Source organism: Pogona vitticeps, chromosome 4, assembly GCF_051106095.1.
Source record: "Pogona vitticeps strain Pit_001003342236 chromosome 4, PviZW2.1, whole genome shotgun sequence".
Lineage (NCBI taxonomy): Eukaryota > Metazoa > Chordata > Lepidosauria > Squamata > Agamidae > Pogona > Pogona vitticeps.
In genome coordinates, this window is record NC_135786.1 from 59,251,900 (window position 1) to 59,267,150 (window position 15,251).

General features: G+C 44.5%; 1 protein-coding gene across 3 annotated transcripts in view; it reads left to right on the forward strand.

Moving 5' to 3' along the window:
• TIE1 (tyrosine kinase with immunoglobulin like and EGF like domains 1) overlaps positions 1-15,251 on the forward strand; it is a 40,706-nt gene that overhangs the window by 3,835 nt on the left and 21,620 nt on the right. For 2 of the 3 annotated variants that reach the window (XM_020783207.3, XM_020783208.3), the window contains exons 2-5: positions 8,372-8,656; positions 11,492-11,602; positions 12,936-13,091; positions 14,543-14,674. In XM_020783207.3, coding sequence (XP_020638866.3) covers positions 8,372-8,656; positions 11,492-11,602; positions 12,936-13,091; positions 14,543-14,674 — 684 coding nt within the window. Of the gene's footprint in view, positions 1-8,371; positions 8,657-11,491; positions 11,638-12,935; positions 13,092-14,542; positions 14,675-15,251 lie in introns of all 3 variants that reach the window. The other variant, XM_078392781.1, reaches the window with a different exon arrangement.

A 15,251-nucleotide genomic window follows, 5' to 3' on the forward strand; every position in this document is an offset into this window, starting at 1 on the left:
TGGTATTGATGGGTTGGGATTTTTGTTTTTCAAGGAAGTGGGGAAAGAATAGAAATGAGTGACGTAATGGAAGTAGTAGAAATTGTTGATATCAATGTTTTTTCCTCTGGTTGTGAGATATATTTCAATTTGCTGTGACTTTATATAGATTTTGTATTATTAGACTGCATGTTGTTCTATCCCTTCAAATGATTTCTCACTAATGCTGACACTATAAATCAATTACATCCATCTGTTCTATTGTTAACAGACCTGCTCATGTCTTACTTCAGAATAAAAGCTGTGGATTCCTTTATTGATACTCAGTCCATCTCAGGCTAGGTTGTCCTCTTTTCCTGCTGCCTTCCAATTTTCTCATTATTTTCTTTTCTTTTCTTGTGTGTCTTGCCTTCTAATGATTTACCCAGGTATGACAGCCTCAGTTCAGTTATTTCAGCTTCTAGTGAGAGTTTATGCTTTCTTGACCCAGAACCATTTTAGTTGTCTTTCTGGCTGTCTATGATGCCCATGTAACTCTTCTCGACCACATTTTGAATGAACCTATTTTTGGTTTTGTCTAAGTGTTATAATTTATAGCCATTGTAAATCATTTGTAATGAGTTTCTAAACTGTGGGAGATAGACTATTATGCGGTTCTTAGAATTTTAAACTATATATTGCTGCTTTAGGTTGTAGATTTCATATGTGCATGGAAACACAGTGAAAGATTTTGGTTGCAATGATTTGATGAGCAATATTTGAGTGTAAATATGAATAACAGTCATAGAGATGTCAACTTGCTAGTCGCTGCAGAATTGGGAGGCAATTGTTTAAACCCTTGCCTTGCTGCACCATTTCATTCATTCTACATTTAGTTTAACACTCACAGCCAGCTGCTCTTACCCTTTCCCCTCTGTACAGCAAATTGCAGAGGATGTATGCATGGAATTAGGGATATATAGGGAAAAGACACAAGAAAAGGGTTTATGCAATTTTACTTTCAGTACTGCCACTAGAATTAAATTAATACCTCTCTGCAGTTTCATCTCAGCAATAATAGTAATAATTTAAAGCAATCTAGTAATAACCATACATCCCCATGTGGACCCAGAAAATTTGAGAGGTTGAGGAATACAGTATTAGATATGTGGCTAGCTGATACATTCTTGTAAAGATGGGAGGGCAAGGGGCATATCTGTAGGTGCTGTGTTTCAATGACTTTGCCTCTTGAAGGAGGACACGCTTGAGTGTGCATGCACACACACATACGCACACAAGCAACACCAGCACTCATCTCTCTCCACAAAGCTTTTCTTCCCCCAAGCCACTTTTTAAATATATATATAAATAGTTTCCCCTGGGTGGTTTGCTGCAAAGCTGCTTTCTCATTTAAAGCTTTTCAGACTACTACATTTCTGAAAAATCTTTCTGCAGAACATTAACATGGAAAGGCACTTCACAGTCTCAGAATACAGAACATCAAATGTTTTAACAGTAATTTTGCAAAATATATCATGATTCACAACTCAAGAATTTTTCAATTCAGGATCAACACTTCCCACCATCCATCTGTTACTCATTTCCCTTTCTATCAAGGAACACATATATGAATTACTGATATCTGGTGACATATCATTTTAAACTAGTTTAATGCCAATATGTATTCCAAGTACCGAGACAGTTGTGGTTCTTCTGGGGCAGGGATCTTCTTCCACATGGAATCCTTCAACCAGGTTCTCTAAGACATTCCCCCCCCCCATGGGAACCCTCCTCTTCCAGCTCCTCCTCCTCCTCAATTATCACACTTGAGAGCAGGTCTCCCATCTGCATGTGCTGCTCCCCCTTCTCTTTTCCTCCACTGGCTGGTATTTGGGTCTCTGCCTTCAGTGCCTCCCTTATATCCTCTTCCTCCCAAGGGCCCCCTTTCCCCTCTAGTGGACGCTCATCCATCACTGGGCATTCAGCCAATGCCACCCCTCCAAGGACTTCAGTCTGGGTCCCTCCTCCTGTTGTTTGGGTTCCCCTGAAGAGTCGGCTAACCCAATGCTCCCCAGATCCACTGGCGAGTTCATGGTCTGGAACTTGGTGGATCCTGGGTGAAGGTGGGATAGCCCACTGACCAGGGCACCTGTGCTGCTGTCACCCTCTCACAGACCCATAATGTACTTATTCAAAGTACAAACCTAGTTGTTGCTATACGAATAAAACATCCACATTAGTTATCATCAAATAATGGATATGATACCAAAGAAAGCCTATAACAGATTTTCCCCCCAAAAAAGAGTGGCTATGTTGTTCTGCTGTGGTAAAAGCAACAGAATTTATTTATTTATTTATTTATTTATTTATTTATTTATTTATTTATTTATTTATTTATTTATTTATTTATTTATTTAATTTATATCCCGCCTATCTGGCCCACCGGACCACTCTAGGCGGCTTCCAAATATAAAATCAAATAATAAAACATAGACAAATACATAATAATCAAACAAGAACAGCAGTAAAGATAAAAAGGAAAAGTAAGAAAAAAATCAAGAGTTGGCTGGAGGGAAGGCCTGAATAAACAGCCATGTTTTTAATTGGGTTTTAAAGGTGCCCAGCGTGGGGGCCGCGCGAATCGCCGGAGGGAGATTGTTCCAGAGGCGAGGAGCCACCGCCGAGAAGGCCCGGTTTCGTGTCTTCTCCTTCCGGGCCTCTCTCGGCGTCAGGCTCCTCAGCCTCACCTCCTGACTCGCGCGGGTGATCCGGGTAGACCTTGGTGGGAGGAGGCGTTCCGCCAAATATCGAGGTCCTAAACCGTTTAGGGCCTTATAAGTAAGCATTAAAACTTTGAAGTTGACACGGAAACAGATGGGCAGCCAATGCAATGCGGCCAGCATTGGAGAGATGTGTTGATATTTTCTCACTCCTGTAAGGAGCCTGGCCGCTGCATTCTGCACCACTTGAAGTTTCCGTGTCAGCCTCAAAGGCAGCCCCACGTAGAGCGCGTTACAGTGATCTAATCTTGAGATTACGAGCGCATGCACCAAGGTAGTGAGCGCCCCCATGTCAAGATAGTGTCGCAGCCGGGCAATCCGCCAAAGATGGAAAAATGCGGTGCGGACTACCGACGCCACCTGAGTTTCCTTGGTGAGCGTCGGGTCCAAATATATGCCGAGGCTGCGGACCCCACTCTTTGCGGCCAAGGTGGTCCCCCCAAATGTGAGAGAGCCACCCAAGCCACCTACCATGGGGGCACCCACCCTCAGAACTTCCGTCTTATCCGGATTCAGCCTCAGTCCGTTCTCCTGCATCCATTGCAGTACGGCCCCCAGGCAACGCTGAAGGGAAAGGACAGCATCACCTACAGTTGGTGAAAAGGAGATATAGAGCTGGGTGTCATCGGCATATTGATGACACGAAGCCCCACATCCCCTAATGACCCCACCCAGCGGCCTCATATAGATGTTAAACAGCATTGGGGAGATAATCGACCCCTGTGGAACCCCACAATTGAGACTCCATGGGGCCGAGACGCTCTCCCCAAGCTGAACTCTCTGGGGACGGTCCCCCAAGAAGGAACGGAGCCAGGCAAGTGCCAAGCCACCAATTCCCAACTCAGAGAGCCTCCCCAGGAGGATACCGTGGTCGACGGTATCAAAGGCCGCCGAGATGTCGAGGAGGACCAGCAGGGAGATTTTGCCACTGTCGGCCTCCCTCAGCAGGTCATCGTACAGGGCAACCAATGCCGTCTCAGCACCGTGGCGCGGCCTGAAGCCCGACTGAAATGGATCCAGGGCATCTGTTTCGTCCAGGTGAGCCTGGAGCTGATCGGCCACCACCCTCTCAACCACTTTGCTCATGAAGGAAACATTGGCGACAGGCCTATAATTGCCAATTTCGTCCGCTGCCAAACTAGGTTTCTTTCTTATGGGCCTAATGAGTGTCTCCTTGAGGGCGGATGGAAATCTACCCTCAAGGAAAGACTCATTTATTATTACTGTGGCCCATTCTATTGTTATCGGCCTGGCTGCTTTGATTAACCAGGCCGGGCAAGGGTCCAAGGAGGAGGTGGTGGCTCGGCAGCGGTCAAGCACCCTGGAGACGGAATCAGGCGTTACAGGCTGAAAAGAATCGAAATTCACTGGGTAAGACGGAGCGCTGGACATCTCTGCTCGACTCACCGTTTTTAAAAATGGAGAGAGCTCCCGGCGGATGGCTTCCACTTTAGATTTTAAAAAGGCTGCAAACTGGTCAGGGGAAAAACTAGGGGGAGGCATATCACCTGAACCAGTTCCAGATAGGTCGCACACTATACGGAATAATTCCGCCTGCTGGTTGGACGCTTCGCTTATCCGGTTAGCGAAGAATGATCTACATGCAGCCTTTACCTTAGTCAGGTAAAGGTTAGTTGCGACCCTGACAGCTGTCCAATTGTAATCCGTCGGGTTCTTCCTCCACCTACGCTCTAGCCATCTCCTATGTCGCTTCATCGCTCGGAGCTCCTGGTTAAACCAGGGCGCAGGCCGAGCTCTGAGCCGGAGAGGGCATTTAGGTGCGATCGTGTCTATAGCCCTAGTGGCAGCGATGGACCAGCTGTCAACCAGAGCCTCGACAGGAGCGCCAGCCAGGTCAGCCGGAACACCTCTCATGGCCTCCTGGAATCCAACAGGGTCCAGTAGCCTTCGAGGTCGGACCATAGAAATAGGTCCTTGCTCCCTGCGAGGGGGGAGTGCCACTGAGAGGTTGCATTTTATTAGGTGGTGATCTGACCATGACAAGGGGACTGACACGAGGTCAGTCACCACCAGACCACACTCGCTCCAGTTGGTGGAAAAAAACAGGTCTAACGTATGGCCACCCACGTGGGTGGGGCTGATGACATGTTGGGACATGTTCAAGGAAGCCATGGTTTCCAAGAACTCAAGAGCTGGCCCTGTGGTCTCTGCCCCCGCATGCACGTTGAAATCACCCAAGACCAAAAGCCTCGGGGATCCCAACAATGCCGTGGAGACAAAGTCGACCAGCTCCGGTAGAGAAGTGGCTGGGTTGCAGGGAGCGGGGTAACCCAGCAAAATCCCGATACCATCCCTAGCCCCTATCGACACGTGGAGTGCCTCTAGACCTGGCTTTACCACTGAGGAGCGCCTAGTAACCTCTAAGTTGGATTTGTAGACAATGGCTACTCCCCCGCCCCCCCCCTCCAGTCTACCCTGGTGCTGGACAGCATAACCGGGCGGGCAGATGAGAGCCAGAGGAGGACCCCCCTCCCCATTAATCCACGTCTCGGTTATGCATGCCAGGTCTGCATCCTCCTCTAGGATAAGGTTGTAAATCACCTGAGGTTTGTTGGCTTCAGACCTGGCATTCAACAGTACCAGATTTAGAGTGGAGGGCTGGCTGATCCGGCTACCTCGATATTGGGGTTTGGTCACAGTCTCAGAACAATGAACAACTTTCAAACAGAGAGACCAATTAACCTAAATTAATAAACCAAACAAACTTAGATACAAAGCAGGTACATGAATCAAATATATGCAATAAAACAGGAAAATTACAAAAAAAAAAATAATCCCAAAATTATGAACCCCCTGTGTAACATTAAAATAAATTATTGAGAAATCACATTCTGGAAAACGGAGGGAGATAGAGCCAAACTCCGGATGGCAGTTGACAACAGCCCAGCCACAGTTCTTACTTTCTCTCACCCAGTGAGATTGTGGCAGGCAGAAGATCTTCCGCTCCCCCAAAGGCAGGAATGTTGGTCCGGTGAGGCCCTGAGAACACCTTCGGCTTAAAAGCCTTCACTCACCCTAAGCCAGGTGGCTGATGTTAGGGGGGGTGAGGCAATCAGTAGTAGCAGGGCCTAGTCCTGGAAAACGGAGGAAGATAGAGCCAAACTCCGGATGGCAGTTGACAACAGCCCAGCCACAGTTCTTACTGTCTCTCACCCAGTGAGATTGTGGCAGGCAGAAGATCTTCCGCTCCCCCAAAGGCAGGAATGTTGGTCCGGTGAATCCTGTGGCACTTTAAAGACTTAACATATTTACTCTACTGTGAGTCTTTGTGGACCATAGACCACCTCATCAAATGTGGGTGTATATGCCATACTGCATCATGATGTGCTAAATCCCATCACTTCTTCCAGTTTTCTTAATAGTCTCCATCATCCCATGATGCTGGGTTCGTAGAGTTCTTCATAATCTGATGGCATGTAGCATTCTATTTGCATGTCTTTATGCTATAGAAATATAATCTCCTCTTTCCTACTTTATCTTCACCATCTGTATTATGACTTTGTCTGCTTAACGTCACCAGTAGAGAATCTCCCCAGGCTTTTCTAAAGAGGATGGCTCACATGCCACATATTTGACTATGCTATGAGATAAACTGACGTAGTTTATGGAATAGCTACTACCCTGGAAGACATAAACTAAATTCAGAATGATCCTGATAGGCTTCAGCACTGGGCTGAAAACAACAGAATGAATTCAACAGGGAAAAAACTGCACCTAGGAAAAAGAAATCAAATGCACAGTTACAAGATGGGAGATACCTGGCTCAGCAATACTACACATGAGAAGGATCTTGGAATTCTTCTAAATCAAAAGCTGAATATGAGCCAACACTGTGATGTTGCTACAAAAAAAGGCAAATGCGATATTAGGCTAGATTAACAGAAGTACAATATAGTTTCCAAATCCAGTGAGGTGCTAGTTCCCCTCTATTCAGCACTGGTTGGGCCTCTCTTTAAGTATTGTGTCCAATTCTGGACACCACACTTCAAGAAAGATGCTGACAAATTGGAACAAATTCAGAGGAGGGCAACAAGATGATCAGGGGGCTGGAAACCTATGAGGAAAGACTGAAAGAATTGGGCATGTTTATCCTTGAGAAAAGAAGACAGAGGGGTGATATGATGGCATTTTTCAAATACATGAATGGCTGCCATACAGAGGAGGGGGAAGATCTTTTCTCGATCATCCCAGAGTGCAAGACATGCAACAATGGGCTCAAGTTACAGGAAACCAGATTTCGGTTGAATATCAGGAAAACATGTTAAAACAGTACGACAGTGGAGCCAGTTGCCTTGAGAGGTGGTGAGTGCTCCAACATTGGAGGCGTTCAAGAGAAATTTAGACAACCACCTGGCAGATACCCTTCAATCTGTATTCCTGCATCAAGCTGGGGGTTGGACTTGATTGCTGATAGGCCCCTTCCAACTTCACTATTCTATGATTCTATGGCTATTACTGGAAAGTTGTGTCCATAAGGTTGTTAAATCACCAGCATTCTGTTCCCTGAGATTTCAGGGCCAACTCCTGAGGTGTGACTCAGCTCCTTGTGTCATAAAGACACTGCAGGAAAGGGTTGAGATGGCCAGAACATTTTAGTCATCAGACTGCAATAGAGTGTGCTGAACCCTATCCGCAAAACAGGTCCACTTATTTTGGATAACTCCTGCATCATGCAAACTAAAACCTAGAGTGGATTCACAGCAGCTCCGAAATTGGAGTCACCAGCTGCTACTTGGTCCAAGTGCATGCAGGCTCTCTCCCCAGTCCTTCCCCCTCCTTCCTAGCTATTTGCTGTACCAACATTGCAAAAGTACAATACACATACCGTGTCTTTCATGCTGACCCAAACAGGCCTAGTGCCACCAAGAAACGTGGAGAGTTGTTTTAAAGCCACCTCATAGAATACATCAACATTATACATTCTTTTCCTCCAGCAATGCTCACCCTACGTTTTTCTTCTTGCCTGAAGACCTGGGGATATGAAACAATTCCCTGAGACATGAGCCAGCATCCTGAGACCTGGTAACTCCACACCATGTATCAATACACAGGCTGATGGTATAAAGTCACTACAGACAAAGAGGAACAGTAACCAGCAATAAGAATTAGTGCTGAACCCAATTTTTCAAACATGACATTTCTGACACTTGGATGTTTGAGAAAGAGACAGCACTTGAAAATGTTATATTATTTAGATGAGACTTCCCTTGATTCCCTCAGTAGCAGGCCATGGCACTAGCTATGCTAGATGGGAGATTCTAGAATGTGTAATCTCAAAAAGTAACTTTTCTTAGTCTTGCTAGGATCTGTTCCACTTAAAAGCAAAATACTTTATCTTTTCTAGGAATGAGCCAAATATTTTTTGTTAGACTCTAGAGCTGAGATTGGCAGTTTTGGGCCTGTATGTATTATTGGAATGCAAAACTCAGAAGGCTCCGTCATTACAGCCAACGATAAGGATTGGATTCTAGCAACTTCTGGAAGGCCTTGGCTCTCCTTCTAGAGCCACTACAGAACCTGCTCAGTATGACTTGTATCAGGTGAATTATGCTCATGTTTGCTCTCCCAATACACAACATCATCCCTTTCCTTCTCTGCTTCTTCTCATGCAGGAGCAATTCTGGATATCACCCTCATTGCCAACGTTCTGAGCCACTCTCACACAAGTTTCTACCTTTCCTGTGTGACAAGTGAGCGGAATGCCAGCCTCCTGGTTGAAAGAGAAAACAGAATTGTCATGACCCATCCCAAATCCAAGTTCCAGGTCTACAAGAACAGCAGCAATGAGGTGCAGATACGAGGCTTCTCCCGGGCAGAACTTGTGGGTATCATATACTGTTTGGGGAAGACCCAATCAGAACAAACCAGAGTGGTGTATGTACACAACAACATTTATGGTAAGTATTTTTTTTAAAAAAAAAGGTGTACATGAAAAGGCATACAGATACAGGGCATCTAAAGGCAAACACCTCCACATCATTCTGTGTAATGGGAGAGACACCTACAGTATTTTGAAATTAGTATGTCTCAGTGCTTACTTTCTCACTGATTGTGATAAGACCAGGGTTGATGCAATCAAGTCCTCCCTCTGTTTCTGCACAAACCCAGATCCAGACTGTGGGATCATTTTGTCAGCCTATTTACATACACACCAGCTCCAGGAACAATATAAAAGGATCAGCCAGTCTTTAATCTTCAGGTCTTCCCTTAATTTTTAACCCTGCAGATTGATTTACAGCTGTCACATGCAAAATCTGGAGCTACTTCAGGCACCATGTTTTAGGAAAGGAGGTCCTGACACAAATATTCTCTCTCTAGCTGCCACGGGTGTCACTGCCCCTTAATTTGCCTCTTTCTCTGGCACCTTCTCCCCTTATACACCATGCGGAGTTCACTGCACATTTGCCTTGCCTTTCTCTCTGCTTGATAACTTGGAAAAAGTAGATGGACACAGAACAAGGAAGATGTACTAGTGGTACAGTATGTCTGAGCCTCATAATGCCAGTCCCTGCCACCATTCATGACATCAGGGCAATTAATCTTACTAGAAAGAGTGGCACGTTCCTTCACTCCCTAAAGCCAACAAATGTTTACCAGTGTCAGACCTGTCCTCAAATACTATAAAGCAGGGATTCACAACTGACAGCCATTGGCTCCTTGACTGTGAATTGTGCAACCTTCACTCCACCCTCCTCAGTTTCTGGCTGATTAGCTGGACTGTATTGGGGTAGGGGAGACCATTGCCGTTTGCAGCCTCTGCTTCCAAGCTAGGATAGGGGAAAAGGCTCTTAGCATCTGCTAAGCAGAAAAGTACTGTATGTTTGTATCTCCAGTCACTGATCAGAATCTTATTAAAGCCATTTACAATTTAATTACCATGAAGAAAATCCTATTCAATTTTTATGCTAGTGCAATGCAGTTGATTTCAATTTCATTGCCAAAGTGTTCAGAGTTAGAAATTTAGCATAGGCATTTGTTGTTGTCCATCAAATCACGTGACTTGGTACAAACAGCAAATGCCCATGCCAACTTTTTCACCGGCAGGTGTAACTAATAGGATTTGGGGACATGAACTTTCAGTATGGCATTTGAACTTTAAGTACCTTCCTCTCTAAATGCCTTTAGTTCCACTTTGCATGTCTCAGACCTGTTGCACCAGGACTTCTGGGTGTAAGGTGGGGATGATGGGATTTGTAGTCAAACACATCTGGAAGGCACTAAATTGGGAAATGGTAACACAAATGAGGGATGTGGTGGTGCTGCGGGCTAAACCACAGAAGCCTCTGTGGTGCAGGGTTAGAAGACCAGCAGTCATAAGACTGAATCCACGTGACAGAGTGAGCTCCTGTCGCTTTGTCCCAGCTCCTCGCCAACCTAGCAGTTTGAAAGCATGCAAATGCAAGTAGATCAATAGGGACCACCTCGGTGGGAAGGTAACTGCATTCCGGGTCTAAGTCGCGCTGGCCACGTGACAAAGGAAACTGTCTTCAGACAAACGCTGGCTCTACAGCTTGGAAACGGGGATGAGCACCATGCCCTAGAGTCGGACACAACTGACTAAATGTCAAGGGGAACCTTTACCTTTTACCTAACACAAATAAATAGAGTGAGCTGGCATTAAGTGGGAGAACTCAAGTTACATGTTTCCTGCACATGTAAGACAGGGTTTTCTATAAAGCAGAGTTTTGAATTTTATGGCTCTGTGATAAAGAATGTTAACTGTGACCTTCTGGATATTACTGGACTGCAATTCCCAGGCCAGTAGAGGAAATGGTGGAAGGTCAAATGACATCTTACACAACCTTGCTCTTTGAATTTTATTCACTTTAAGCATGTGGATGATTCACTTAAGAGAGCCATCACTTGAGTTAATCTTAGCAAAGAACTCAAGAGAAATAAATGACAACAAACACATTTTCCTTTTTTAGCAACCTTTGAAGTAAGGGGATATTGAACTGGTGAGGCAGAACAAAGACGCCATTGGAAATCAAAGCGGTGCATGCCTTGTCAAGGTTACTGGTGCAGTCTAAAGTCTAGATTTGCAAGATATTTTCCTAGGGAGGTTTTTATTATTATTATTATTATTTATTTATTTAATTTATATCCCGCCTATCTGGTCGGTGAAGACCACTCTAGGCGGCTAACAATGAAGAGTAACAATGAATTAATATACAGAATTCTAAAATCACCTCAAATTCTAAAAAGGTAATATCCCAAAAAGCAAGGCTGTTTTCACTTCACATGCACTGCTTCATAAGAGTTCATCCTACCGTTTCTACTTTCCCCTTGGAACATTGGTAGGCCAAATCTATGAACTTGATGGACTTATAGGCCTCTTTCAACTCAATTATTCTATGAATCTATTAGCTATATTATTATTTTAGTTTTACAGTGTGGTAGGGAGAGGTGCTTCTGGGATTTTTCTGTCATGACCCAAAAGTATTAGGGTACTATGCCCTTTGATGGGGAAAGGAGGAGAGGTGTCATGTACTGTTCCTCCTCAGGACACAAAAATGTCTTGGTCAGTCTTATGCATGAGCATTCATACAAATGTCAGAATGAGGTGTTCAGGCATACGCTGAGAGGCCCAGATAGGGATGCAACAGGAGAACTAAGGTATCCTCCCAGCCAAAGGGCAATCCAGAAGAGGATGATCTTCCAATCAGGAAGGAGGAGTAAACATTGGAGGTTCTCCTGTCTAATTCAGTACCAATTTCTGTCCAACTCTGCAGCCAACCTCATCCCAGACAAGGTGACAACGACAGTCAGCCTCTATCAGCCAGCTGCACTTGTCGCCAAGATCAAGTATGCGAAGAATGCAGACATCTGGTGGAAAAGGAATGGCAAGTGCACCCCTCCTTCCAACTTCATGCCCCTGGTGAGATCTGCCCTGCCTCCAGATCTCTGCTTCTCCTTCAGACAATACACAAAGTCTCACATTTCCCATGGACACCCAGCTATCCTCTTGTAGGAGCTGCTGGTCCATTGATGCTGATCTGCTGCACCAGTGGTTCTTGATCTTTCACATCTTATGTCATTTCAGTTACTCTGAAGAGACATAAGTTATGAAATGTGGGTCCCACCATGATAGAAGCAAAAACACACCTTGTTTTTGAGAAAGACATTTGTACATTTGTAGGCACTGCTGCTGTTGTTCAGCTATTATGTTTATCATCTTTCAATATTAGAGTCATAAAAAGGTTACAGTGGTGTTAATGGGACCCATCACAAACAAAAATAGTATTTTAGTGGTAGTTGAAAATTGCAATATGACTGTTGAGTATAAATGTTACTGCTACTGTAGCTGCAACACAAAGATAACAAATGAAAAACAGCATGTCATACATGCAGAAGGACGTGGCAAAAGAAGGAAAGTGAGTAAATTTTGTGTCTTACCTAGACTACTTCTACTTGTCAAATGAAAATATTCAGTCTACACAAAGCCCTCAGAAGCTTGATAGGGGCTGATGTGTACTTCTTGGTACTTCCAGAAAATGGCTAGTTACTTTTTTTTCAACTACAACTCCTAGAATTCTTGGTCGTTATGTTTGTGTTCACTGCAGAATTATGGGAATTGTAGTTCAAGGAGGTATCTTTCACCAAACTCTGTGTTCTCCTGCTCTGATGCAGCAAGCATGGTCCTCTCATTCCATGATATTTAAAAATATTTTATCCCATCTTTCTCTTTAAAAAGGACCCTCTTGCATGCCAAGGCTGGAGTGGATTGAGCCAGAGCCATAAGTAGGGAAGATTGACTGGGGTTTTGACCCAGGACACTAAAATTTAGAGCAGTGGTTCTTAACCTTGGGTAACCCAGGTGTTCTCGGACTGCAGATCCCAGAAGCCCCAACCAGCATAGCTGGTGGTGAAGGCTTCTGGGAATTGCAGTTCAAGAACACCTGGGTTACCCAAGGTTAAGAACCACTGATTTAGAGAGTGCAAACTTTCCTACTGGAAGGACATGAACCTGCCTATTCCAGGTGTGTCTACCACTGCCAGCTGTTCCTCCCCAGGCAGAAAGAAATACAGAACAGGCAAAGTTCATCATAGAACCACTCAGCCCTAGTTACTTTCTAGATACGACTCCGGCTGGAGCTCTCCAACTCAAGGAGGACCTTCCAGAGGTAGGTCTTGAGGTCTCATACTTTTATATTCCCTTTTCTGTTTCTCTTCCAGGGACCTACCATAACATCATGGACCAGTGTGAGGTGAAGGAGGGTCAGTCCACTCTGACCTTGCCATCTGTGACCATTGCCGATGCTGGGATTTATAGTGCAACATTCATAGGGGACAGTCCTTTGTCAAGTGCCTTCTTCAGGCTGATTGTGCGAGGTGAGGCAACACAAAGCTGAAGCAATGACTTAATCCTCTTCCAACATGTCTTCTTGTGTGAACAGAATAGGGTTTTCTCTGAAGAGAAAGTAATAAAGAAAAAGCTCTAATGTTCTCTACAGGGAAGATTAAATGTAGGAGAGGACAAGGCTTTTGTGCCTTCAAGTGCTAAATACGAGAGGAGATTCTCACAGCTGCAGTTTTTTCTACATTTGCATGATGGTCTCCCTCAGATTAAATTCCTGGACAACTAACAAAGATTTTGGGGGTCTTTCTTTTTGTCCAAGGATGCTTCTTGAGAAGTTTCTATTATGCAGTTGTCTTCTTTCACAAAATTGTATGGCTTTTTTTCTCTGGGTTACCATTGACTTCCATTTGTAACCCTCGCATGTTTTCTCATCACTTCCTTCATCTTTTTTACTACATATCCACCAAAATAAAAATAAAACACAGTACAGAAGAAAAGACAAAACAGCTATAGGATTTGACTGGAGAATTCTAGGGGTTCTGGGTTGTTGTTCTTAAAGTAGCTTTTGCCAAGTTCTACATCTCCTAATTGCCTTTTGATTAGTGGCCCAGAAGTACATTTACTGGGACATGTATGGAAGCCAGTGATCAATCTATATCTACCATATGCATCTCTCCAGTCAAGTCTCATACAAGAATTTCATGATGTGATATTATGTCCTTCAACATTGGCCTCACCTTTCAGGTGGTGTCAGCAAACCAAAACAGAGGTGTGCCAAATGCAAGATCTCTATTGTGTGTGTCTTTTATGAGGGAGATGCATGGGGGAGGAGACCAAAGATGTCCCCAAAATGTCTAGTTAAATCCCCTGTTATGGTACATAAGTGTTTCATACTTATGTACCATAAGTGAGTATAACACTTATGTACTCATAAGGACAAGTACAACACTACTTATCTCACCATGGCTGTCTCCTAAATATGTCACCAGCTTTCCTTGAAAACTATTTTCTATTGTGATATGAAAACTTTGTCTGTTCATGCCTGAGGCAGAGAAGCAAATTAGTCCCCTGAGGGACATACACAAGATAAGGTTTCCAAAATCACCCACATCAGTTTAGCACATGAGGCAGAAAATCCAAAAGCATTTTCCCTATTTCTTGCAGTAATAAGAAGCAAAATAACTTCACTAAAAACTTTCTGCCCTTCCATGGCTCCCAAAGTTTTCTGCCTGAAGCAGCTGCCTCAGTGTGCCTAATGTTAGGGCCAATTTAACATATGCAAGTGATCGCTTGAGATTGCTGCCAAAGAGCCATGACTGCACGAGTGTAAATTTGCTCTGAGTCTAATGGCTGTTCAAGTCTGAACATGACTGTGTTGTGGTCATAGCTCCATGATGCCACCTGGGCATTTTTACACGTCTCTCTCTCTCTCTCTCTCTTTCTCCCCCTGGGGCCACCTTTCTCCCTCTGTGTGTCTTTCCAGGTTGCACAGCCAAGAAATGGGGATCCTTTTGTGACAAGGACTGCCCTGACTGCCTGAATGGGGGCATCTGCCACCATGTTGAAGGAGAATGCATCTGCCCACCAGGTTTCATGGGCACCCGTTGCGAGAAAGGTTAGAGATGCCATGCAGTTCATGAGATGGGAGTGACTTTATTGGATGAAGTTGCAGAAATAGTAACTGGAATGGTCACTTGCTGCTACATTCATGCCACCTAAAATGAATGTTGAACTAAGTCTTTGCTTAAACGGGTGTCTTTCAAAGGCCACACCGTCTCGTGTTGATGCCCTACTTGGGTTTTTTCCTGCCATGTTCAGCTCCTGACTTTGGCTTGGACTCCCCTCCCTTAATATCCCAAAATGCTGGGACAGCTCATTTTTAGGGAATTGTCTTTTCACAAAATCCATTTGGCACTGTTGAGTAACATGGGAGGCATGTAAAGTACTTGTGCAAAGTTCTGGAGTCAAAAAGGTCATTTTCCTTCTTCTTTAAAAGTGGAAATCCAATCAGCTCCTTCAAAACCAGTTTCTTTGATACTGGCCATCCAGTCAGCCAATGCTGATACTGGCTAGACCTCTTGTGGTTTGCCCAGGAAATGAAGGGGGGCAGGAGAGGGTCTACACCTTCCTGCTTGTGCAGAACAAGTTCCCAAACTTCAAGTGGATGCGTCTCTTTAGGAAGCAGAGCTGAC